This window comes from Ochotona curzoniae, unplaced genomic scaffold (assembly GCF_017591425.1).
Source record: "Ochotona curzoniae isolate NIBS_2020 unplaced genomic scaffold, NIBS_Ocur_1.0 contig_2599, whole genome shotgun sequence".
Classification (NCBI taxonomy): domain Eukaryota; kingdom Metazoa; phylum Chordata; class Mammalia; order Lagomorpha; family Ochotonidae; genus Ochotona; species Ochotona curzoniae.
The window spans coordinates 7,158,231-7,184,103 of NW_024465520.1; the positions used below are offsets into that span (position 1 = coordinate 7,158,231).

The 25,873-nt window shown below is 47.0% G+C and overlaps 2 protein-coding genes across 4 annotated transcripts in view; one reads left to right on the plus strand and one right to left on the minus strand.

Annotated features, from left to right (window-relative positions):
• Nucleotides 1–2,975: 2,975 nt before the first annotated feature.
• SERP1 (stress associated endoplasmic reticulum protein 1) lies at nucleotides 2,976–6,758 on the minus strand. The gene is made up of 3 exons (XM_040974787.1): nucleotides 6,391–6,758; nucleotides 6,037–6,112; nucleotides 2,976–4,900 (listed from the first exon to the last, which is right to left on the minus strand). The coding sequence occupies exons 1-3, from the start codon at nucleotides 6,472–6,474 to the stop codon at nucleotides 4,860–4,862; spliced, it is 201 nt and encodes a 66-aa protein (XP_040830721.1). The 5' UTR covers nucleotides 6,475–6,758; the 3' UTR covers nucleotides 2,976–4,859.
• A 70-nt stretch (nucleotides 6,759–6,828) lies between these two features.
• The window catches only part of EIF2A (eukaryotic translation initiation factor 2A), a 43,231-nt gene continuing 24,186 nt past the window's right edge, over nucleotides 6,829–25,873 (plus strand). The window contains exons 1-2 of one of the 3 annotated variants that reach the window (XM_040974783.1): nucleotides 6,829–7,016; nucleotides 18,739–18,808. In XM_040974783.1, coding sequence (XP_040830717.1) covers nucleotides 6,989–7,016; nucleotides 18,739–18,808 — 98 coding nt within the window. In that variant the 5' untranslated portion in view covers nucleotides 6,829–6,988. The remainder of the gene's footprint in view (nucleotides 7,017–18,738; nucleotides 18,809–25,873) is intronic. The other 2 variants (XM_040974784.1, XM_040974786.1) reach the window with 2 other exon arrangements.

The following is a 25,873-nucleotide window of genomic DNA, read 5'->3' on the forward strand; positions in this document are numbered from 1 at the left end:
TAGCTACCAACTGGTCCAAAGTCATCAATCCCAGAAAATGACTCCCATGGGAAAGCAGGAAAACTTTGTACTGGTGAAACAAAGTTGACGCTGGGGGTGAGCACTGTGGGATGGTACTTTCAACTGCCACTTGCTAACAGAGTGCTGGCTTAAGACCTGGGTACTGTGTTTCTGATCCAGCTCCCTGAGAGTGCACCTGCAAAGTCAGCACATGATGGCCTGAGAGCGAGGGCCACAGGCAGGGAGCTGATGGGAAGTGGAGCTGCCAGGATTAGAACCGGCATCCATATCGGATTCGGGCACATGCAAGGTGAGGACTTTAACCACTATGCAACTGCACCAGGCCCAAGTCTTCAGATTTTTACCGCTCTGCATAACTCAATGAGTTTCATGTGGTTCTACACAATCATCTCAGGTAAATCTAAGGCTGGTGTTGTAGGGTAGCAAGTAAGGCTGCCTGCAACAAGGTGCAAGGTGGGAATTTAGCTATTGTGCCGGGCCCTGCTTTAATGATTTAAATGTAGACTCATAGCTGCACCAAAGATGATCATGACTGCTTTTTTTTGTACTGCCAAATTCTTGAAGATTTACTTATTTTTATTAAAAAGCCAGATTTACAGAGAGTAGAGACAGATTTCCCATCTGTTGGATCACTGGCCGCAATGACCAGAGATGAGCCGATCCTAAGCCAGGAGTCACTTCCAGGCTTCCCCTATGTGAGCAGGGTCCCAGTTCTTTGAGCTGTCCTTTCCCAGGCCACAGGTGGGGAGCTGGATGGGAGGCAGGGCTGCTGGGATATAAACCCGTGTCCATAAGGGATCACAACATATGCAAAGCAAGGACCTTAGGCTACCGCGTCTGGCCCTAATTCTTTTTTTTTTTTTTTATTGGAAAGGCGGATATACAGAGAGGAGAGACAGAGAGGAAGATCTTCTGTCCAATGATTCACTCCCCAAGCGGCCGCAACGGCCGATGCTATGCCGATCCGAAGCCAGGAGCCTCTTCCGGGTCTCCCACGCAGGTGCAGGGTCCCAAAGCTTTGGTGTCCTCCTCAACTGCTTTCCCGGGCCACAGGCAGGGAGTTGGATCGGAAGTGGGGCTGCTGGGATTAGAACCGGCGCCCATATGGGATCCCGGGTGTACAAGGCGAGAACCTGAACCACTGCGCCACCGCGCCGGGCCCCTAATTCTTTTTAAAATTACTTTTATTACAGAAATTTTTCAGGCCCAATTGGCTAATATCCCTGTGCAAGCACCAGTTCATGTCCTGGCAACTTCACTTCCCATCCCTGGTTTTGGCCTGAGAAAGCAGTGGACAATGTCCCCAGACTGTGGGAAGCTGCGCCCGCGTGCGAGACCAGGAAGCTCTCGGTTCTGATCGGCTCTGCTTCAGCATTTGTGGCCATTTGGGGAGAGAACCAGCAGATGGAAGACCTTTGTCTCTCTTCTGTGTAAATCTGCCTTTCCAATAAAATCTTTTACAAAAAAAATTTTTTAACATCACAGATAAAAATAAAGAATTGCAGCAAAAACAATTTGTTTTTACCAAAGTCCTCGAATGTCAGTGGTAACGTAACTGACTTGTCTTTGCATTTTTGTGGCGTATACAGGAAACACCAATGGCAAATGTCACTTAAATTCATTTTCAAAATGAATTGCATCCATAAAAGGACAAATCCCTCTCTTCCTTCTTTGAATTGGCAAGTGGGAAAAAAAAGTTAAGACTTTCTAAACTTGGAAGCAGAGGGCTCAAGAATGCAGAAGTCTGCGTTAGGTTTTGCAATCACGCCATGGCTTCTACAGTGAAGTCCCCGAGTCCAGTATACGTCAACCCCAGCTTCTCCTTTACGCACAATGGGGTCTTAGCAAAGACCACTAAGGTGGTTTGGCTCTCCTTATGAAACCCTACCGTGGTGGTCGTGCTTCCATTGTCTGTTACCCCTTACCAGACAGATACTTGTGCGAGGGCCGTCTCCATACTCGGCATGCTACTCAGTGTGCATGGGCCCACGGCTTGTGTTTGGTTATCTGTAAATGGCAGTGCTTGGGCTAAACGTTCTGTGTTCTTTCTACCTTATGTTCCTGCCATAAACATGAGCTTACTTTCTGATCTAAGCAGTTGTCTACCTTCACCTTCATTTCTAGCCTGTTCCTGTTCAGGGCTACTCTTCCCAGAGGAGAAAATGTTGCTGTTGATTCAACCTGAAGAGAAAGCCAGAAACACTCGGAGCAGAACCAAGTCTGTGTCCGGGAAGCTCTAACAGAGCCTTCTGCCGCCACAGCCTGTTTCTATAGGACGGCTCGCACATACAGCATCCCAGAAAAAGCAAAACTAAAAAGGCAGGTCAAGGAACAGCAAACTTAATAAGAACACTTTCTAAATGGGGAATTAGATGATGTTCTAAACGTCCCGCATGGCAACGTACAACTAAAGTTTTGTTGGTGAACCTATTGTGAACCAAAGTATCTAACACAACTGCCCAGGGTGGTCCTCTGTGTCAACAGACCCCGGTGAGGTTACAACACCCTGCAGCCCAGCAGGAAGGTATACACTGTTAAAACGTCAAACCATCATATCCAACCTAACGGAGACAATGAAGTAACTGACAACTTCAAATGTTAGCACTAAATTCAAATAACTGGATGATGCAGACAGCCCCGGGAAAGCATTTATTCCTGTATTGTGCTCAACATTAGTTTATATGTAAAATGCAACTGGGAAAGGAAGATGAAACACCCGTGCATGTTCTTCGAATCAGGTGCAGGTAACATGAGGAAATCCTGATTTTAGCCCATTGTGCTTGCTGCATATTTTCCTTGCGTCCATTTTCAATCCTAAACCTTGCATCTGCACTTCTAGGTACTATTGTTTTTTAAAACTGAAGTATAACATAATACAGCCATTCTTAAAACTCTTGTGTTACCAACAGTGTACTTAGTTAAAAACCCCATCATTTTCCTTTAGAAGAAAAGCATCAAATATCCAGGGAACTTTATTTTCAAATGATAAATCAAATAGACACAACTTGCATTTACCCACACAAGCATAATCCAATCTGAATATAAAATGCACTCAACTGGTAAATCATACAGGGAGTACAAACGGAATGCAATTTTACATGTGAAATGATTGTTGGCTACTGCAGTTTAACAGATTAATGAAAACGTACATCAAGGAAAAAAAAAATCTTAAAGCCAGTGATCTATTGTAAACCAAGGGAAATGCTGATGGGAATGACTGGATTTCCAAGTAACGAATAAGGCACCTGCTATGGATTTAGAGCAGTTCATTTAATTTTCAAAAGTACAATAAAACACAATTAGTTACCCATCACTTGTTTCAACGAGGGAAACAAGTATGGAGACTGGCTTACTGGGTGGGAAACACAGACAACACCTCAGTTATGAGCCTGCTGGCCTGCGCTCAGCTATTCCTTTCCTAGGCCAGAGTGGGTAAGCTCCTGTGCGCCCAGAAGCTTGCGGCCCTCTCCTCCACATCTGAGGCTGTCAGAAGCTCTGAGGTCCAAACTGTGTCTGGATTAGCTAGCAGTTTTCCCTTCGGTTCCTCTTCAAACAGCTTATTTTAGAGGAGATGTCCTGAGGCAATTAATAAAGTAAACTAAGCAGCTTTCATCTGATTCATTAATAGACACTGCTCATGCCTTCTCACCAACAACTGGCCCCGTGCATAAGCAGCTAGTACCAGTACCAAGATCCCAGGCTTGCCCTATCACTCTCACCCTTACTATCAGAAGAAAATTTGACCAATCACAACCTATAAAATCATACAACTAAGGGAAGACTAAAGATTGATCCTTATCAATAAATCCATTTAATTCCAAATAAGAACTCTGATGTGTACTTAGATACCCTAGCGACATTTCAATCAGAGACCTGGAAAAGTCATTCACAAACTAAGTGTAACTTCTTAATTGATGTGCCTTGTTTGGTATTAAAAGTGCCATTCACAGGCTGAGGCCTCCAGCGCTTTAGAACAAGTATTGATGAGGCACTCGTATTTTTAGTATTTTTCTTCCTAAAGTTTTGTCTAGGATAGTAAATTTCTTTAAAACACTCAAATAATTCTGAAATCATGTGCCACAGCCAACCTTCCCTGATTTGACCACAGAAGCTTCCAGTGAAACTGCAGTGACCAAGTCACAAAATGCTCCACGGGAATTAGGTTACCAGACTCAGTTATACAAAAATCCAAAGAAGTGTAACAGAAACAAAATTGTTACAATAGATGGCATGGCTTTAAGCATCTCCCTTTACACAATGTATTTACAGGCTGTTTTAAAACCTCAGGTGCTAACAGTTGTGGCCAAACTAAGCTGCATGGTTGTGTTGTTCCACTGAAGCACCTTATTACGAGTTAGTTACAAGACCCTCTAAGGGAGTGTGCTTTTAATTTGAGACAGTAATAAAGTGCCTAGTTAGAAGAAAAAACCACCGGAGTCCACATTTTAAATTAAGCTAATTTCATGTTCATATTAGGGTGAACGAAATTTAGATCCTGTCTACTCAGATTTAATCTAATTTATCCATACTGCAAATTGTCTTAATAATGTTAAAAAAAGAAACTCTTTACTGACTGAATAAGTAGGGTCCACTACTGTAGCTTAACAATCAAATTTTATTGCTTTTCTCATGTGGTGCTTTTGCAAGGCACTGTGGTATGGACTAGAAAACTTGGAATGACTTGTGAAGAAATCTTGGAATGACACAGGAAGGATGATAGGAAAGTCATTCGGAGGCAGGATGCTTTACTGAGCTGTTTTTAACCAGGGTATCAAACATCAGGAATGAGTTCAAGTTAAAATTCACAGGAGAATGGAAACATCTTAAGGTCAGTCACTTCACATGCCCATCCTGATACTCTGAATAATCTGGAAAATTGCTGCAAAGAGAAAAAGCAAACAACAAGATGAGCTTTCAACAACCGGGTCCTCACTGGATGCGAAGCCACCTGCTGGGGGGTGGCAGTGCACTGCAACGCACTGCACAAGGGGGACCAGCCCGATGCGCCAGGACAGTGAAATGTCCATATGCTACCTCTGGAAAGATCTCAGCTTCTCTGAGCCCCTGACAGCATTCCTCAGTAACCACTTGATTTATAAAGAACTTAAAGCACCCAAAGCAAACTGGTTTTTCTAGCACGGAATTACTGTGGTTTACCCCGAAATAACTGAGCATCCTTCTAAGGTCTGGCAATAACATATGCACGTTTCCTCTTCCTCACAAAGCTGAAATCCAATGATCCTTTGAGGTTACATAAACTGCTTGGCTCCAGGCCATTGATCAGGAGAGCTTCCAGTTGGGAGGTTCAGGGGAAAGGCAAAGTGGAATGTTCAACAGAAACCCCTGTAACCTTGGCATGTGGACAGCAGAAGTATCTCTTTCAATTCTGAGAGCTTGCCTACGAAGACAATAAATGAAGACGGGGCAGCTATCCTGCGGTCCGTCCATGTATCACTGTTAACGGCAGAGCGCCCAGCTAGAACTTGCTTACCATATGTCAAACATTTCTTTATCGGAAAACATTTGTCTCACGGGTTTAAATCGCTCAAAAGCTGTGTTTCCTCTGCAGGGAATTAATTCTTTGCACTTGCTCTACTTTATAAAATAGACCCAATGCTGACAATAAAGACAGGACATTCTGCTGGGCGTTTAATCCCAGTTCTCAGACCCACAGGCTTCCCTGGAAAGGCACTCATAATAGAGCTGCGAAACATTCTAAATTCTCATTCCACGAGGAGCTGAGGGGTGCTGTTTGATCTCGGATGCTTTCCAATTTCATCATCACCACAGATCTGACCTCCTTTCTGATCTCCTCTGGGCATAAATCAAGCTGGAAGTTTCTGGAGCCTTTGATTCACATGAAACACCAGTATGTGGAGGTCTCGGCAGGTGGGTCGCGCACCCAGAGGGCTGGACTCGCCACAGACGGCTAGCTGGGTTGTTACATCAGCCCAAACCCTTCGCTGGCTGCCCACCCTCACCCCCTGCCCGATGGGAGCCCCCGCAAACACTCACCGGAGCCACAAACAACAAAAATGAAGAGCGCCAATAACCAGGGCCCTACAGACGCCTTCTCTTCGGGGGCGTTTCTCTGCAAAAGGCAAAAAACAAAAACAAAAAAACCCCCACTGATTCAGATGCAGAGAGTGCTGGCAGCCCGGGGTCCCAGAGCCTGCAGCGTAGACCACCGGATCGCAGGCCCTCCCGCACGCCCGCACGCCAGCCAGAGATCGCCCACCCCCCACCCCAGCCCCGCGCCCAACTTATTGTCTGGCTCGCAGCCCCCAGAGCCCAGGGCGGGCCGGGTCCGGGCACAGCTGGACCCCCAGGCCCACTGCGGGAACAGAAGGGGCGCCGCTTCTCTCGTACCGAGGTCTTGGCGACGTTGCCGCGCTGCGTGATGTTCTTGCTGTGCTTCTCGTTAGCCATCCGGATCCGCTGTTTGGCGACCATCTTCGCGGCGCCGGCACCTGCCCCGGCCGCCCCGGGAAGGCCGCTGCGAGGGCGCTCCGCCTGTGCTGGCCGCGCCGGCGGGGCCGGGCGCTGGTTTCGGGCCTCGGGGCCGGGACCCGGCGAGCGCGAGGCGGGGGCGCGGGGAGGAAGCGAGCAGGCCGCCGCGGAACGGGAGCGCCGAGAGAAGAAGGCAGGACGCGCAACGCCACCAGCGAGCCGTGCAGCCCGCCGCCTCCAACTGCCCCGGGTTCGGGTGCCAACGTCAGCACTGAGCAGGCTCCGCCCGCCAGAGAGGAGGGCCGAACCGCACGCCGGCCCTCGCCCTGCCCGCCCGCCGTGGCCCAGCCCGGCGCTGCGCCTGCGCCTTCGGCAGCCGGAAGTCGCCGGGCCCCGAGCCCGCCGGCCCCGGAAACACCGACGCTGCTTCCCCACGCCTTGGAGAGACGTGTAGCGGCTGGGTTCGGCCCCTGTGAACTCTCACCTCGGCGCGTGGGATTTCTTTTTCCGGGACAAGATGGCGCCGTCCACGCCGCTCTTGACAGGTGGGTTCTCAACGTGCAAACCGCTCTTGTTTTCCTAAGAGTAGTTTCTTTTTTGTGCCTTTGCCTTTGAAGAACCAACCCCAGGGGCCTCGGCGGGCGGGCTCCGGGGGTCTCTTCTACCGTGTGCTGCGTCTTTCGGCAGCGCCAGATGGTCCTTTAGCTTTCCCGAGCTGTGGCATGGCAGTCGGAAGTGAGGCGCTGTCGTCCTCCCCGCCCCCCTTTACCCATCCATCCTACTTCCCTACTGTTTCGTGTAAAGTGATGCAAGCGAGCAAAACTAAACGCGATGGCTCAAGCTTTGAACCTGGGGTCCCCAGTCCTGATGTCCCACGGGCCCTTGTGCAACCATTCCACGCACTGTCTCCGGTGATCCTACACGTTAAATGCCCCCGGTCTTAAGTCATCCCCAATAAAGAGCGAGGTTTGCGGGATTCAGCGGGGAGCTGTGCCGGCAGGCTCCCAGTGTCCGCGGCGTGGCCAGCGCTGCTAGGGGTGCGGTAGACACATTTGGTGATGTTCGATGTGGAAATGGTTTTGAGCGTTTTCGAAGTTGAACTCTCATGAACTCCTGAGAGCTTGGAGCTGCTACGGAGTTGGTGTTGGAGCTTGGGCTTGGCAGTCGGGGGCGACCCTGCCCTGGGACTTGGTCGGGAGTAAGTCGCTGCTCGCCGGCGGCATACCAGAGGGATGCTTAGGCGAGGCAAGAAGGCTTTGACTAAGTCAGGACAGTCACGGGGAGAGAAAAGCCCGTTCAGAGAAATGTTATCTACTTGTCGAGGGGCGGGGGAATTCTTGCTGTAGACCTGAGATGAATCTTAAACCTCTGTACTTTTTGCCATTCTGTATTTTAAAATCTTTGTTGTTATGCTTCCTGCCTGCCAGAGTTCATTTGCCAGACATCAAATACTGACTGTAACCTACTGGGTGATGCACTAGGCAGACTGTTCTAAATGGCATAAACACCTAAATAAATGGATTTTTTTCTTAAACTTCATAAATGTAGCTTGTATATTCATATATTAAAATAGTAGATACTTATCTGAAGTCTAAGAGAAATTTTCTTTTTTTGAGATTGATCTATTCTACTTGAAAGAGTTACCCAGTGCACTGATTCACTCTCCAAATGGCTGCCGGGTTGCAGCCGAACTGGTGCAAAGCCAGCGGCCAGGAGCTTCTTCTGCATCTTCCGCCTGGGTGCTGAGCCCAAGGACCTGAGCCATCCTCTGCTGCTTCCCCACACTGTAAACAGGAAGCTGGATCAGAAGTGGAGCAGCCAGCTTCCCATCCAGCTCCTTGCCTGTGGCCTGGGAAAGCGGCAGAGGACGGCACAAAGCCTTGGGACCCTGCACCCGCATGGGAAACTCAAAAAGAAGCTCCTGGCTGCTGGCTTCAGATCAGCCCGGCTCGGGCTGTTGTGGCCACTTAGGGAATATTCCAGCGGATGGAAGATCTTTGTGAATCTGATCTGCATTTCCAATTAAATAAATAAATAGAGTGATAGATAAATCTTAAAAAAAAAAAAGAAAGTGAAATAACCCAGACTAGAACTGGTGTCTGTAAGGGATAGCATCACCACAGAGGATTAGCTTGCTATGCCACCATGTCAGGCCTAATCAAAAGGAAATTCCTTTTTTTTTTTTTTTAAAGATTTATGTATTTGGGCCCGGCGGCATGGCCTAGTGGCTAAAGTCCTCGCCTTGAACGCCTTGGGATCCCATATGGGCGCTGTTTCTAATCCCTGCAGCTCCACTTCCCATCCAGCTCCCTGCTTGTGGCCTGGGAAAGCAGTCGAGGACGGCCCAAAGCTTTGGGACCCTGCACTCTCGTGTGGGAGACCCAGAAGAAGTTCCTGGCTCCTGGCTTTGGATTGGCATAGCATCGGCTATTGCGGTCACTTGGGGAGTGAATCATTGGACGGAAGATCTTCCTCTGTCTTTCCTCCTCTCTGTATATCTGACTTTCCAATAAATAAATAAATAAATCTTTAAAAAAAAATTTACTTATTTGCATTGAAAAGTCGGATTTACAGAGGGAAAAATCTTCCATTCCCTGGTTCACTTCCCAAGTGACCGCAGCAGCCGGAGCTAGGCTGATCCGAAGCCAGGAGCCAGGAGCTCTTCTGGGTCTCCCACGAGAGTCCAGGGTCCCAAGTGTTTGGGCTGTCCTCATCTGCTTTTGTAGGCCACAAGCAGGGAGCTGGATGGGAAGTGGAGCTGCCGGGATATGAACCGGTGCCCATATGGGATCCCAGCATGTGCAAGGCATGGACTTTAGCCATTAGGCTACTGTGCTGGGCCCAATCATTTTATTTTCAAAGCTAATACATTTTTTCCTGTTTTGTGATGTTTATAATGGCCTCTCAGTGCTTGCACAGTAAATTCCATCTTGTTTTACATAGTAGATCTCTTTATACTCCTAGAATAGCTCTTGACATTTCCTTTCCCTGCAAGCCATCTTATTTTGTGCCACAGTAATACTAACTCTTTGTTAATCTCTTTAAAATACGTAGCCGATTTCTTCAGCCCAGGGTTCGCCTGCTGTACTCGTTGATTTTGGCAGCTTTATCTGTTAAATTTGGTTTCAGTCATCATTGTTTTGGGGAACCTCTCCTGACCTCAGAGCTAACACACCCTGGTCTGTTTTTGTCACTGCTTCGTGCTCACGATTGCTTTTACTTATTGTAGAAGGTAATTACTTTCCTGTTTGAGTCTTTTTCTCTCCTGTGGGTTTGTATGCCCCTGGGCAGCAGGGGGCTCTTACTCAGGCCTGTCTTCGCAGTAGCTAATGAAGTAAGTGCCCAGTTGACACATGACTTCCAAATATTTACTAGAGGAATAAGGGCAAGCCTTTTAGCTAGCCAGAAAGTCGCTGCCGTGCCCTGTCTAAACAGCGTAGGTTTAGGATTTGGTTCCACCCCACATTCCAGCTTTCTGCTAATGCCTGCTCCGGGGGGTCAGCGGGTTGTGACTCACAGTTGCGTCCGAGCCTTCCGCTCAGACACTGAGCTCGTAGGTTCAGGCTGGCCCAGCCCAGCTGCTGCGGGCAATTGGGAAATGGACCGGCTGGTGTCTCTCTCTCTCTGCCTTTCACATAAAAATTAATCGTTTTCTTTTCATTCATGAAGGATAACTCCCTTATGGTCCAATTACTGGAGAATGGTGATGCTCTGTCTGTCCTTAGAGGCCCCCGGAGCAGGACTGATGAGATTCACAATGGAAATTGTCAGGGTCAGGATTGTATTCGGATTAGCTAATTCTGTAGTACAGTTTTTCTTTCAATAGAATACACTTGATAATTTTTTTTACACATAGTGTAAATATTTTATCCAATTATGGATTTTTTTTAAACTTCGAAATACTTTTGTTAGACTTAGACTTGAGTGATTTTAGAGCTGTGGGTAACTCGGAGATTACCCAGTACATTTATCAGTCAAGACTGTTAATTGGAAATGTGAAAAGCCTAACTGAAAACTGGGATTTTTGTTTGAATTTCCGTATGCTTAAGGCGTCACTGGGGCCAGTGCTGCCTGCGCCCTGCGCTTCATGCCTAAGGCCTCTGGGCCACCCGAGGCTCCGAGGGCCCAGCAGGAGCCCTGAGGCTGAGTGTCCTTTGCTTGGATCCGTTTGTCAGTCAACTTCTAATCAAATTGTGAAGGCCAGATTAGAATTCTCACCCTTGAATAGTCTTTAGAAAAACAAAACCAAAAAATCCCTAATGTCTCCTTTAAGGAGGTCCAAAGGCTGTGTGTCTAAAACAGTAATAACCATAACACGAAATCCATGTAGTCCCAGCAGCTGCCTGATTGTCACCGAGTCATTTCTCCTAAATTGTGATGTGCAGTGGAGCTAATGGAAGGTTTGGGAAAAGTATCCTGTTTTAAGGATCACTGTATCCCCGCCGTAAGACCCTTGTTTATAAAGCCAATTGTTTCTCTGATTCTAACTCAGGCCTAGAGGAAGAAAATGATAGATTTGCTGAAGTTTTTAGTAGATTTAGAAAGTATGTTGTGTAGATACAAAGTTTAATATAATAACTATTTTTAAAATATTTTTATTGGAAAGTCAGATATACAGAGAGGAGGCGAGATAGTCTGATCATTCACTCCCCAAGTGGCTGCAGCAGCTGGAGCTGAGCCTATCTGAAGCCAGGAGCCTGGAACCTCCTCCGGGTCTCCGACGCAGGTGCAGGGTCCCAAGGCTTTGGGCCGTCCTCGACTGCTCTCCCAGGCTGCAGGCAGGGAGCTGGATGGGAAGTAGGGCTGCTGGCATTAGAACTGGCGCCCATATGGGATCTTGGCATGTTCAAGGTGAGGACTTTAGCTACTGCGCCGGACCCAAGATTTATTTATTTTTGTTGGAAAGTCAGATATACAGAAGGGAGGAGAGACAGAGAGGAAGATCTTTGTCTACTGATTCACTCTCCAAGTGGCTACAATGCCCGGAGCTGCACTGATTTGAAGCCAGGAGCCTCTTGCTGGTCTCCCATGCGGTGCAGGATCCCAAGGTTTTGGGCCATCCTCGACTGCTTTCCCAGGCCACAAACGGTGCTGGATGGGAAGTGGGGCTACTGGGATTTGAATCTGCGCCCGTATGTGATCCCAGCGCGTGCAAGGCTAAGACTTGAGCTACTAGGCTACCCTGCCGGGGTGTAATAACTCTTTTTAAAAAGTTACAGATTATCTTTCTTTAATATCTTCTAACAGAGATTATCTTTCTTTAACAGAGCTTATCACTGACAATTTTTGTTATAGAAAGAAAGCATTAAAAGCTCAGCATCTCACCCAATTTGACTCTATTAAGCAAATTTAAAATTCTCCTTACTGTTTCTGATTCATATACTTGTAATTAAAATGAATTTCTCATTAGAAAATTATATTTTAAAAAATTCACTTACTGAAATTTTGAGTCTATGTCCAGTTTCGCTTTCGTTAACATAGAAAGCAGTGACTGTTCCATTATTGACTTCATTTTTCTGTTTTGCTTAATAAATTTTGTGTATCCAATACAAATGTCTGTGAGGAAGTTGTGTAAAATGATTGAATCTATTCAAGTAACTTAGAAGTCCAAAATGTCCTTCATTACTTTCTTCTAGATGGAGAAATATAAAATGGAATAAGAACAGAACTATAATGATCCAATGTGATACTTATGATGGATTCAATTGACAATTGATTCCACTGATGCCAGACATACATATTATAAAGCATCGCACACAAGCAAGATCGTCTAATTTAATGGAGAACCAACATTAGCAGCAGCCTTCATAGCAGTTTTGATAACTATTTGTCTTATGGAATATGTTTTTACCTTAGTATAAAAGTCCTGCTCTGGTGTAATGGAGACTGGAAAATGAAAATAATTTCAGTAGGCATCTCTACTCCAAATAAAGGGAGGCCTCCCAATGAAACTGTTCAATATATATCTTGACAATTGGATTCTAGACTTTGTACCATTATCTGTACCCACAATGTCATGATACACTTTTAAATAGCAGGATGTTGGACTTGTGACTGTTGCTAAAGAGCTATAACATTGGGGCCAGGCGCAGTAGCTGAGTGGCTAAAGTCCTCGCCTCGCCTTGAGCACCCTGGGATCCCATATGGGTGCTGGATCTCGGCGGCCCCGCTTCCCATCCAACTCCCTGCTGTGGCCTGGGAAATAGTCGAGGATGGCCCAAAGCCTTGGGACCCTGCATCCCCGGGGGAGACCAGCAAGAGGCTCCTGGCTCCTGGCTCCAGATTGGTTCCACTCCAGCTGTTGTGGTCGCTTGGGGTGTGAATCAACAGACAGAAGATCTTCCTCTCTGTCTCTTCTGTATACATATCTGACTTTGTTATCAAAATAAATAAATCTTTTAAAAAAAATTGCTCTAGGGCCTGGCGCGGTGGCGCAAGTGGTTAAGGTCCTCGTCTTGCACGCCCGGGATCCCATATGGGCGCCAGTTCTAGTCCTGGCAGCCCCGCTTCCCATCCAGCTCCCTGCCTGTGGTCCAGGAAAGCAGTCAAGGACGGCCCAAGGCTTTGGGACCCTGCACCCATGCGGGAGACCTGGAAGAGGCTCCTGGCTTCGGATCGGCATAGCATCGGCCGTTGCGCTCACTTGGGGAGTAAATCATCGGACGGAAGATCTTCCTCTCTGTCTCTCCTCTCTGTATATCTGCCTTTCCAATAAAAATAAAATAAATATTTAAAAACAAAACAAAACAAAAAATTGCTCTAAGCATGCAGGTCGCTGAGGTGAGCTGGGAAATTTGCTTCCTTTTACAGTTATATGTTCTTGGAGCTGATAGTTAAGGTATTGATTGCACCAACGTCTTTTTCTTTCTTTTTTTTTTCGCATTTATGTTTATTTGAAAATTAGAGTTACAGAGAGAGGGAGAGAGGTTGTGTTCATAGGCTCACCCCAAAATTGCCCCAAGAGCCAGGAGTGGGCCAGGTCAGTGCATGGAACCCGCGCCTAGCTCCGGGTCCCCCTGAGGGCCATGAGTGCGTACCCAAGTACTTGGCTCAGGTTGTACTGCTCTTCCAGGCTCACTCGCAGGAACCTTGCCCAGAGAGGGAGCAACAAGGCTATGAGCAGGTGTCTGGGTGGGATATGTGCATTGCTAAAACAACAGCAATGATAACGTTTTCCTGTTACAGTGCAGCTTCATTGGGACAAAAGCTTAGAATGGACAATTGCCGCTGCAGCTTATCAGAGGGCCTCGTTATGTTACCAGAATGTTATGTAACAAGGTGAAGTGCGGCTTGGTAATTGTGAATTCTGACAGGAAGAGTTCCTGTTTGAGCAATCAATCGCACCAGTGTTTACTGGATCCTTAATTATAGTGTTCAGAAGCAAGCACTCGGCATAGCAGTCGGCCCCAGCTAATACACCCTTGGCCCACACTAGAGTAAATGGGCTCCTGACTCTAGCTTCCTGCTGAAGCAGACCCTGGCAGCAATGGTACCAGCCTAAGCAGGTGGATTCCTGAGCCCGCCCGCCTGCAATTGGCTTTGTGTCAGTGAGTCCCACATGTTGTTGGCATTGGAGGTGTGAGCTAGCAGACGGTTCGCTCAGCACTCTTCATCCCACCCCACCACACTCCATCGCCCTCAATTCCAAATATAATTTTTAAAAATTTATTTATTTTTATTGGAAAGGCAGATTTAGAGAGAGGAGACACCGAGGAAGAAATCTTTTATCCACTGGTTAACTACCCAGGTGGACACATTGGCCAGAGTCCAGCCAATCCAAAGCCAGGAGCCAGGAGTCTTGTCCAGGTCTCCCAAGCAGGTGCAGGGTCCCAAGGCTTTGGGCCGTCCTTTACTGCTTTGCCAGACAAGTGGAGCGGCTGGGTGTGACCCACATCCATACGGAATCCTGGTGCATGTAAGGCAAGACTTTTGTTTTTTTTTTTAAAGATTTATTTATTTATTGTAAAGTCAGATATACAGAGAGCAGGAGAGACAGAGAGGAAGATCTTCCGTCCTATGATTCACTCCCCAAGTGAGCGCAACGGCCGATGCTATGCCGATCCGAAGCCGGGAACCAGGAACTTCCTCCGGGTCTCCCACACGGGTTCAGGGTTCCAAGGCTTTGGACCGTCCTCCCAGGCCACAAGCAGGGAGCTGGATGGAAGTGGAGCTGCCAGGATTAGAACCGGCGCCCATATGGGATCCTGGGTGCATTCAAGGTGAGGACTTGTAGCCGCTAGGCCATGCCGCCGGGCCCTGTTTTGTTTTTAATTTAAAAAATAAATTTCTTGTTTAAACTTTTTAAAGATTTATTTATTTTCATTGGAAAGTCAGACTTATAGTAAGAAGAGAGAGAGAGAAAGATTTACTGTTTGCTGGTTCACTCCCCAAGTGGCCGCAACAGCTGAAGCTGAGCCAATCTGAAGCCAGGGGCCAGGAGCCTCTTCCAGGTCTCCCACATGGGTACAGGTTCCCAAGGCTTTGGGCTGTCCTTGACTGCTTTCCTAGGCCACAAGCAGGGAGCTGGATGGGAAGTGGAGCTGCTAGGATTAGAACCAGTGCCCATATGGGATTCCGGGTGTGTAAGGGGAGGACTTTTTAACCACTATGCTATCGTGCTGGGCCCCAGGACACATGATTTTTTTATAAACATCTTTAAAAGATTTTCAAACTGGATGTCTGAATGTGTGTACACATTGTAGCAATAGACCAAGATTCTTTGAAATCATAGTATTTTAGTACAATGATGGATTTAACTAATTAATTAAGAGGCAGGGAGAGAGAGAAAGCTTTCATCTCATTTCCCAAATACCCTCCATGACTTGTGGGTGGGTGGGTGGCCGGAGGGGCGTGCTGCAGCCCTGGAGCTGGAAACCCAGTGGTCAGGTCTGTCACGGGATTGGCAGGGGCCCAGGTCCCGAAACTCCCCACTTCCCCGGCGGGGGCTTTGTTAGCATAGCAGGACCCTGGAGTCGGGAACCAGGGCAGACACCAAGCCCACACAGTGGGATGTGAGTTCTCAGCCGTTTGTTTGAAATCCTTAATGCCTGGCACGTAGTTGAGTTTTTGAAGGAACGGCTCTCAGAGCTGTGCGGGCTGTGATACAAGGAGTTTGGATTGTGATGCGTGCAGAGTACTTTTCCAGGCTCCGCTCTCAGACAAACCACCCACGGGCAGCTGTCCTCCCCAAGCAGCTGGGTCCTGAGTTCTGTATAAGACCAAACATGGCATCCGGCCGTACACTAACAAATGCTTCACAATCAACTCATCATGCGGTTATGTATGTTTATTTTCTGTGGAGGCTCTACGAGGGTATAGTTGTGTTACTCATTGGTGATTCTGTTGTTCTAAGTTTAGATTCACTTTGGGATCCTAGAATATCTGAAATTTGAACTAGTTCTCAAGTAGAATGGCAGTGTTCTGAGACCCACTTCCTGGTAGGTTTTTTTTTTAATGTTTGTTTTGTGCATCAGAGCCAGGTCTGAGGAAGTGCTAGACGCAAAGACCGTCGCCCTCTGCTGGTTCATTGGCAAACGAGCATGCCAGGCTGGAGCCGCGAGCCTGGCCCCGCTCTCCGCCCTGCTTGGCAGGGCCTCCAGCACTTTGGCCATCATTCTCTGAAGTGTAGCAAGCTCATTAGCGGAAAGGCAGACTGGAAGCAGAGAAACCAGGACTCAGCTACACAGCGGCAAGGGAGGGGTTGACCAGGTAAAGTCGGCCACGGCTTCCACCCCCTGGCAGTTCTTGAGAAGGCAAGTCTATAAGTCTGACTTTCCAGTGGAGATCACCCAGCCAAGATTCCCCTCTCCCCCAGTAACCGAGGGAAGGGAGGAGATGTGTGAGCAGCTCGTGGAAATGAAAGCAGGTGGACGGCAGCCATGGACCTCCATACACGTTTTCATTGCCTTCATCGCTTACACTTTTTTTTAAAAGATATATTTATTTATTTTAGTGGAAAGTCAGATTTACAGAGAGGAGGAGAGACAAAGATCTTCCACCTGCTGGCTCACTCCCCAAGGGTCCGCAACGGCCAGAGCTGAGCTGATCTGAAGCCAGGATCCTGGAGCCTTCTCCGGGTCTCCCACACGGGTGCAGGGTCCCAAGGCTTTGGGCGGTCCTCGACTGCTTTCCCAGGCCACAAGCAGGGAGCTGGATGGAAGTGGAGCAGCTGGGATACGAATTGGCACTCAGATGTGATCCTGACGCTTGCAATGAGAGAACCTTAGCCACTAGGCTGATGCACCAGTACCCAGCACTTACACTGTCGTTACCAGCAGGAATTCTAGCAATAAAATAGCAACTCGTTGTCCTGTTAGTTTGCTATGCTGAACACTGCAAACTTCTGCTGTGCTTTTTCTCTCTTCTGCCGAGTTTCCATGCTCCTCCCTGTGGCACTACTGCACAAGTGTCCGGGACAATTTCTCCACATCTCCACATTGTCTCTTAGTCTGTTTTTTTAAAAAAGATTTATTTTATTTTATTTTATTTTATTTTTCATAATTGGGAAGTCAGATATACAGAGAGGAAGATCCTCTACCCAATGATTCACTCTCCAAATGGCTGCAATGGCTGAAGCTGAGCCAGTACGAAGCCAGAAGCACGGAGCCTCTTCCAGGTATCCCAGGCGGAAAAAGGGTCCCAAGGCCTTGAGCCATCCTCCACTGCTTTCCCAGGCCACAGGCAGGGAGCTGGATGGGAAAGGGGCCGCTGGGATTAGAACTGGTACCCATATGGGATCCTGGCACGTTCTATGCGAGGACTTTAGCCACTAGGCTACTGCGCCGGGCTCCTATCTCTTCATCTTTACACTTTATTTTCTATATTCCTGATACCAGGTTGACCTTTTCCAAGTCCAGATGTGGTTTTAGCAATCGGCTTGAGTTTCCCAGCATCCTTAGGATACGAAACAACAGTGCTTCACTCTCAGAGAGATATCAGCCCTGTTCTTCTAGCCTGTGGGCCTTGCATCCGTCCCTCTGGTACTTTGTCATTGTTCTTGCTGTGCGGTTTCTGTAATTGTTACTAATTCTCTTTGCTTGTTGGTGCTGCTCTCTGCGCAGACCTCAGTGTATGCACCGTTCAAGCACGCTTGTCCTAACTTCTTACCATTCGGGTCCGAGCCCCCTGTTACACACTGCACCTTCCGGTTTCCTTGTAGCGCTAGCGTCAGTGTTGGTCACATGTCGGGGTGGCTGGCCACTGCCTGCTGAGAGGCCAGGCGCAGTTCTGGTCCCCCTCCCCGGTCCGTGTCCTGTGCCCAACCCTGGACCTCGGAGCTCGGAGATGATCTTCCAGTGAACATTCTCGAATGACTCAATTGAGTATCTGGCCTATTTTGGATACATCTAACTCGCCCATTTAAAACCGTAGTCTGGTTCTGCAGGTGCTTTATTCACTTATTTATTCAGGAACCGTGTTCTCGCTTGAGGCTTTTAGGATATTGCTATCATTAAAAACTTATTAGTAAATAATAAGTTCTCTTTTAGTGATTGTAAACATATTCGCAATGCTGCGCATGGCTAAGAATGTCACATATGTTTTATATTTTCATTCTCTCTTCCGTAGCTCACGTGTTGCGATCTCTGTTTGACATGTTAGGACACAGGCGCCCACGTCGCCCTTCGCCTGTGTCCTTTCCACGGCATCACAGTGCCCTTCATTCTGCCGACAGCCATGAAAGTTTCACAGTTTTATCTGAAAACCACGTATTTATTTCTCAGTAGTTATTTGATTTAGAGGAGGAAACCACGCCCCTTTAATGCTAACATTGTATTTATACATTATATATAACATTCTATAATTCAGTAAAATGTTTGACAGTTATGCTAGTATTTTGTCTGAAAAGTTTTTGATTTTTTTGGGCCCGGCGCGGTGGCGCAAGTGGTTAAGTCCTCGCCTTGCACGCCCGGGATCCCATATGGGCACCGGTTCTAATCCCGGCAGCCCCGCTTCCCTTCCAGCTCCCTGCCTGTGGCCTGGGAAAGCAGTCGAGGACGGCCCAAAGCTTTGGGACCCTGCACCCGCGTGGGAGACCCGGAAGAGGCTCCTGGCTTCGGATCGGCATAGTATCGGCTGTTGCGGCTCACTTGGGGAGTGAATCATCGGACGGAAGATCTTCCTCTCTGTATCTCCTCTCTGTATATCCGCCTTTCCAATAAAAAATAATAAAAATAAATCTTTAAAAAAAAAAAGTTTTTGATTTTTTTTTAAGAAAACTTCTGCTAATTGTACCAGTAGATGGTGATCCATTTCGTTTTGTTTTTACAGTCCGAGGATCAGAGGGACTGTACATGGTGAACGGGCCCCCGCATTTTACGGAAAGCACGGTGTTTCCAAGGTACGGCTTGGTTTGTTGAGTGATGTTGTAGAGAACGTGGAGTATAAAGTTTGTACTGTAGTTGGGTATATTTTAAGCAAGAATAAAAAGGATACATCAAGTTTTTGGGACCTACTCTGTAGTGTCAATAGAATGTGGAAAAAGCAGTGTCAAGGATAGTGGTCCTCAGAGTCGGAAGCAGTCCCCCCGCCGAGGGGCGGTGCTGCTGGGGGCAGTGAGGGAGTGTGCGGACCCCGCGGATATTGAGTTCAAGCCATTTTTCTCCAGAAGAGGTGAATGATAAACAGAGTGAGAGAGAGTTAAGGGACTCGGAAGAATTGCCTGTGGATCATCTTTGATGAGTGTAGTTGACTTTGAGCCATGTAATTATCTTAAATTGATCAAATTTAGGTGCTGGTGTGGTGGCGCTACAAACTAATCCTCAGCTCTGAAGAGCCAACATCCCAAATGACATTGGTCCTGCCCCTGCTCCTTTGCTTCCCATCCAGCTCCCTGCCTGTGGCCTGGGAAGGCAGCGCGGGATGGCTGAAAGTACTTAGAACCCCACCACGCATATCGGAGACCGGAAAGAGACTCCAGGGCTCCCAGCATCAAATCAGCTCAGCTCTGGCCTGGCAGCCTTTAGGGCAGTGAACCAGAGGATGGAAGAACACTCTTTCTCTTTACATTTTTCCTTTTGTCTGTAAAATCTGCCTTTCAAATAAAAATATAAATAAATCTTGCATCTGGCACGGTAGCCTAGTGGCTAAAGTCCTCACCTTGCATGCACTGGGATCCCATATGGTTGCCGGTTCTAATTCTGGTGGCCCTGCTTCCCATCCAGCTCCCTGCCTGTGTCCTGGGAAAGCAGGCAAGGATGGCTCAAAGCTTTGGGGCCCTGCACCTGCGTGGGAGACCTGGAAGAGGCTGCTGACCCCTGGCTTCGGATCAGCTCAGCTCTAGACGTTGCAGCCACTTGGGGAGTGAACCAGTGAATGGGAGATTTTTGTGTCTCCTCCTCTCTGTAAATCTGGTTTTCCAATAAAAAATAAAAAAAATTTTTTTTTGATTTTTTTTTTAAGGAAACAACCTTCTTTTAAAATAAATAAATTTTCAAAAAGAGAGAAATTAAAAATGCTCAAATGGAAAGCAGAAACAAATGAACCTATGTGTGTACCAGAGTTAGTGCTGTACCATAGAAAACCAGAGTTTTTTTTTTAAGATTTATTTATTTTTATTGGAAAGTCAGATATACAGAGAGGAGACTAGACAGAGAGGAAGATTTTCTGTCTGCTGATTCACTGTGCAGGTGACTGCAACGGCCAGAGCTGAGCTGATCTGAAGCCAGGAACCAGGAGCTTCTTTCAGGACTCCCATTGCAGATGCAGGGTCCCAAGGCTTTGGGCCATCCTCGACTGCTTTCCCAGGCCACAAGCAGGGAGCTGGATGGGAAGTGGGGCTGCCAGGATTAGAACTGTCACCGATATGGGATTCCGGTGAGTTCAAGGCAAGGACTTTAGCCGCTAGGCTACTGCACCGGGCCCAGCCTACACAGTTTTTAGGTATGTTTGACCATTTTGTGTTAAGCTGTAAACTGATGCAGTCATTTGACTGTTGTGGGGTACAGTAGATACAGAATTATGTTACTATCATTAGGAAGCAAGATTTCTCAAATTTTGTTCATTAAAATGTTCTGGAAGCAGTGATAAGGCACTAACAGCAGCCTTCCAGATTACGATCTCTAAATGTTGTTCCTTATTGAAAAGCAGCAGCTCTGGAGAGGCGGTCAGCTCGTGTGTAGCACGCAGAGAGCACTTCAAGCACTCGGGGCATCTTGCAGCAGAACGCAGGAAGCTGGAGTTGGGGCACGCGGCCCACTCGGCCACTGCGGCCGGCAGGGCGTGGGCCAGCGGTGCAGGGGCTGCTCTGTGTCTCCGCCGATAGAGAAAACCATTTGTGAGAACCGATGCAGCGATCTAGCATTTATGTTGCCTTTCTTGCACACACTTGTTTTCAGGGACTAAATTGTGGATGAAGGAGAGGTTTTTTATGATATTATGTTTTATTTTACTTTTTCCTGTCCACAAGTTTTTTTTTTTTTTTTTTTTTTTTTTAAGTTGGGTTATTCAAAGAAAAGGAGAAACAGAGAGAGGTTCCCCAAAAACCCACAACAGCTGGAGCTGAGCCAATTCAAAACAGGAACCAGACACTTTTTCTGGGCTCCTGGCAGATACGGGGGCCCAGCGGACTGAGACATTCTCTGTTTCCCCGGATCATAAGCAGCGAGGTGGGCTGGAAGTAGAGCAGCCGGATGCTGTACCACTGTCCGTATGGGATACCTCCTCACGGGCCACAGGAAAGTTTTTGTTTTGTTTTTATTTTATTTTTTTGTTGAAGAATTTCAGTAGGTAATTACAGAGGGAATGATGGTATTAGAGGGTTGCCATTTTGTAGCCCTAAAGGAATCAAAAGTGTAGGCCAGTCGTCCTTAAACCTGGGCACGCATCAGAGCCATTTGAAAGGCTTGTTAAAAACATAAATTATAGCTGCCCTCCACATTTCCTAATTCATTGGATCGGGAGTGGAGCCTGATAATTTGCATTTTTAGCAAATTCCCAGTGATGCTGCCACCGAGTCTGTTGGATAGCATATGAAGCCCTGGTTTAGGTCAGTGGTTATCCAGTGAACTGTTGATGGAGAATATTAGAATCAGGCTGATCCCATGCAAATCCAAGGGCCAATTTTAGGTTTTATTATGCAGAACCTTCTACAGGAAATGTAGACCAGAGATCAGCTATAGAGACATCACCCAGGAAGTGATAAAGATGTGCAGTGAAGCAGCCTACTGGCTAAAGTCCTCGCCTCAAATGCACCAGGATCCCATACGGGTGCCGGTTCTAATCCCGGCAGCTCCACTTCCCATCCAGCTCCCTGCTTGTGGCCTGGGAAAGCAGTTGAGGACGGCCCAAAGCCTTGGGACCCTGCACCCTTGTAGGAGACTTGGAAGAGCCTCCTGGCTCTTGGCTTCGGATTGGCTTAGCTTTAGCCGTTGTGGCTGTTTGGGGAATAAATCATTGGATGGAATATTTTCCTCTCTGTCTCTTCTCCTTTCTGTATATCTGCCTTTCCAATAAAAATCAAATAACTATTTTAATATATATATTTAGCTATATATTTATAAGTATATATTTTTAAATTTGGCAAACAGCATATATATGTGTGTATTTGTAAATATATAAGAATATATGTGTTTTATATTGGCAGATACAAAACACACCTTCTGTCTGCTTGATTTCTCAAATCCTGGGATGCGTGAGAGCCAGGAACCAGGAACTCCAGCTGTTTGTCCCCTGTGGGTGGCAGGGACCCGGCTCCAAGGGCACAGCTTGTGTGCGTGTTCTCAAGGAGCAGGCAGTGGAGATGAACCGGCACTCGGATCGTGTGCACATTACTGTTTTAGAAGCACACGACTCGGGGAGGAGGGGAAGGATTGCACCTGCAGCCAGCGTGTTTTGCATTCTCAGGATTGCCTGTTGGTGCCCGCACTCCTGTTGCTGTTCCTGTCATGGAGGCAGTCAGGGGTGTATTGGTATAGAGCCTGTGACAATCGGTGGTGTTGGGGAATGAAGTGACTAGGTCTTTTCATTGAATAGTTGGGGCTTGGCAGCAGGAAGGGTTAAGTTAGGCAGTTCTCTAAATTGCCTGGAGAACTTCTAGGGCCTAACAGGCTCTCACTGTGGTTTGGTGGTGCTGACATCCCAAATGGATGCTGGTGCAAGTCTTGGCTGCTCCGGTTCCCTACTAATGTTCCTGGAAAATCAGCAGAAGATGGCTCAAGTGCTTGGGTCCCTGCTCCCCCATGGGAGACCCAGAAGCCATTTGGGGAGTGTACCAGCAGAAGGAAGATCTCTCTTGTCTGTCTCTCTCCTCACTTTCACTCTGTAACTCTGCCTTTCAAATAAATAAATCTTTTAAAATCTTTTTTTTTTTAGTTTTTTTTTTTTTTAATTGGAAAGTCAGATATACAGAGAGGAGGAGAGACAGGGAGGAGGAGAGACAGAGAGGAAGATCTTCCATTCGATGATTCACTTGCCAAGTGACTGCAATGGCTGGTGCTGGGCCAATCCAAAGCCAGGAGCCAGGAACTTCTTCCAGGTCTCCCACACAGGTGCAGAGTCCCAAGGCCTTGGACCATCCTCAACTGCTTTCCCAGGCCACAAGCAGGGAGCTGGATGGGAAGTGGAGCTGCTGGGATTAGAACTGGCGCCCATATGGGATCCTGGTGCATTTGAGGCAAGGATTTTAGCCGCTAGGCCACCATGCCAGGCCCAAATAAATACATCTTTAGAAAAGAAAGACACATGGTTATTTGTGGCTGGTGTGGTACGGCAGGTTGAACTGCAGCCTGTATTGCTGGTATCCCAGAATGATGCTGATTTGAATCCCAGCTTCTCTGCCTGTATCCAGCTCCCTGGGAGTGCCCCTGGAAGAACAGCAGAGTGTGCAAGCCTTGGGTGCCTGGAAGCCTACTGGAAAAGCCGTTTGCAGTTACAGGCTCCCAGCTTTGGCCCCCCCCCCCAGCCCTGACTTTGGAGGCCAATTTCTTCTTGCTATAACTCTGCCTTTGAAATGAATCAATAAAGACATCTTTTAAACTTTTTAAAAATACCTATCCAATGTAAATACTGAGTATTAGATGATAGTGGAGTTAATTTTATAGGATGAAGTTACATATTAGTGATTTTTAAAAGACTGTCTTCAATTATAGATGCATACTGAAATGTTGAAGAGAGTAATATGATATCTGAATTTTGCTTAAAATAAAAATGAGAGGGAGAGGAAAAAATTTCAATATTTAAAGTTGGTGCCACCTGCCTATATGGATTATACTTTTTTCTCTGTTCTTATTTGTTTGAAATTTTTCATTTAAAAATTTATGCCAAAAATAAATAAAAATTTATGTCAAAATAAGCAAAATCTCCCATCTACCATGATTTAGAAAACAATTGAGAATTGAGTTTTTTTGTTTTTTGTTTTTTTTTTTTGATTCTTTTACAGTTGAGTTCTGGATTCTGCAGTTTAATAAGTTTGCCATCCATCCTAAACATAGTTCTAGAATGAGTTATTGAGAGAGCAGTTTATAACCACTGAGATAAGAGTGTAATTATGGGCTCAAAATGAGAACAAATTTACATGTGTCTTGTTTCAGCACAGAATTTACAGACACAGCAAAATAAATAGAACTGTAAACGTGATTTTAACAAAGTGGGAAATAAGCTTTTGGGTGTGGTGATGATGACAGTGAAGTGAACTGGTTAAGGAGTTGGTTTTAGTATAAGGGAGAAGCAGTTTTTGAACTGCAAGATGTACTGAACCTATTTGTCATTCTTGTAGGTAATTTGTATGATAGATTAGAAATATTTTATAATTTATACGTTATGTACATCTGTGAGGAAAGATGTAATATTTGATTTTCTTTTACTATTGGTTGCGTGGCTGAGAGGGCTGCAGGCTCATGTGGACCTGATTAGGGAAGGTGAGGTCTGAGGGAGGTGGATGGGATGTATGCTTCAGTCTTTTTTTTCTCCTGTGTCTCCAGTGGGGGAAGGGAAGGGAGCCACTCCTTGCTGTCGGATCGTATCAGCATCCAGGGATGGAGGACAGTCCCTCGATGATGCCTTGGAGACCCTGATGTGGAGAAGAGTGTTCTGAGTTTCAATTCCCCTGAGATGTTGTCAGTTTTGTTGCTCTGTGGTTGAGAAAATGTTGCCAAGATCTACTGGTTAACAAAGTGCGCCTTATTGCGGCCACAACCCCAGGAACATGTGGCAGAGCTGTTCTGCTTTGCATCCTCTGATGAGGCAGCTGGCATCTTCTGCTGCCCGTGTTCACTGCTCAGGCATCGGGAACTGAGAAGGCCCTGTCCCAGTACATGCACTTCAGGGTTGGACCACACAGCCTGTGATTCTTCCCTTGGCCGGAGTCTGAGTCCAGCAGTCTAGTCCAGTAATCCTTTAAGACACCTCTCCTGGGATCACAGAAGACTTGACTCTTCCGGTGTGAGCCAGTGCTGGGTCAGGTGTGGCCTGCCACCTGCAGCAGCCAGTGCATATACTGGTGGGTGTAGCTTGATTATCGCCACCTCAGTCCCATATCTCACACACACCGGTGGGTGCTGCAGCCCAGTCCAGCCAGCCTTCCTGCCACAGAGCTGCTCCCCACGTATCCCAGTGGGTGCTGTGGTCTACTCATGGTGACTCCCAGCAGTCGCCCCCACCCCCACCGGAGCTACTGCCAGTTCCCTTTTTTGTGCATGCCAGCCTCTGCTACAGGCTAGCCCAGCCCAACCCAACCCACATCACATCTGGCTCATGTGCACACCCATGGGTGCAGCAGCTTAGCTCACCTTGACTCCCCTCTGGACTTGGCCCTCATGTATGCCGACTGGTGATGTTGCCTTGTCCAGTTTGGCCAGCTCCACCCCTGCTTCATGTGCTCATTAGCCATAGGTACAGCCTCACAGGAGAGTGCCCACTGTTCCCCTGCCAGAAATGTTCTAAGCTCCAGATCTTGTGCCCGTGGGGGTCATGTGGTCCAGCATGACATGACTTGCCAAGTCCCAGCCTTGCCAGCTGGTGCTACACCCTAGCTCAGCTGGCCCAAACCCATTCTGTCTCTCCTGCAAGATGTCATGATTTAAAAGAGAAAATCACGTTTAAATAGTTATAAGCAGACTATAGTGGTAGGTCAAAAGGTGAGAGATATTTAGTAAGAGTTAAGTGTAGAATTCGATCTTAGTTTCGGAAGTGAGTTGCATGAATAGTAGGATGGTGGACATCTTGGTCATAACTGTGACTACTTGCTAACGGGCAGTGATTTGTAAAATGGACTGTATTCTCAGTATATTATTGTTATTCAGCAATTCAAATTATTTATTAGTCATGGAGTTCTCATCTAGTGCTGGGATGCCCCAGTGGACGCGTGCATACCCAGACATTTCTGCTTGGATCTTCATTGTCAAGCAGGAAATACAGTGCCCGGCTTTGTTTTGTTTTGTTTTTAACTTTTAATTAAAAAATAACTTTG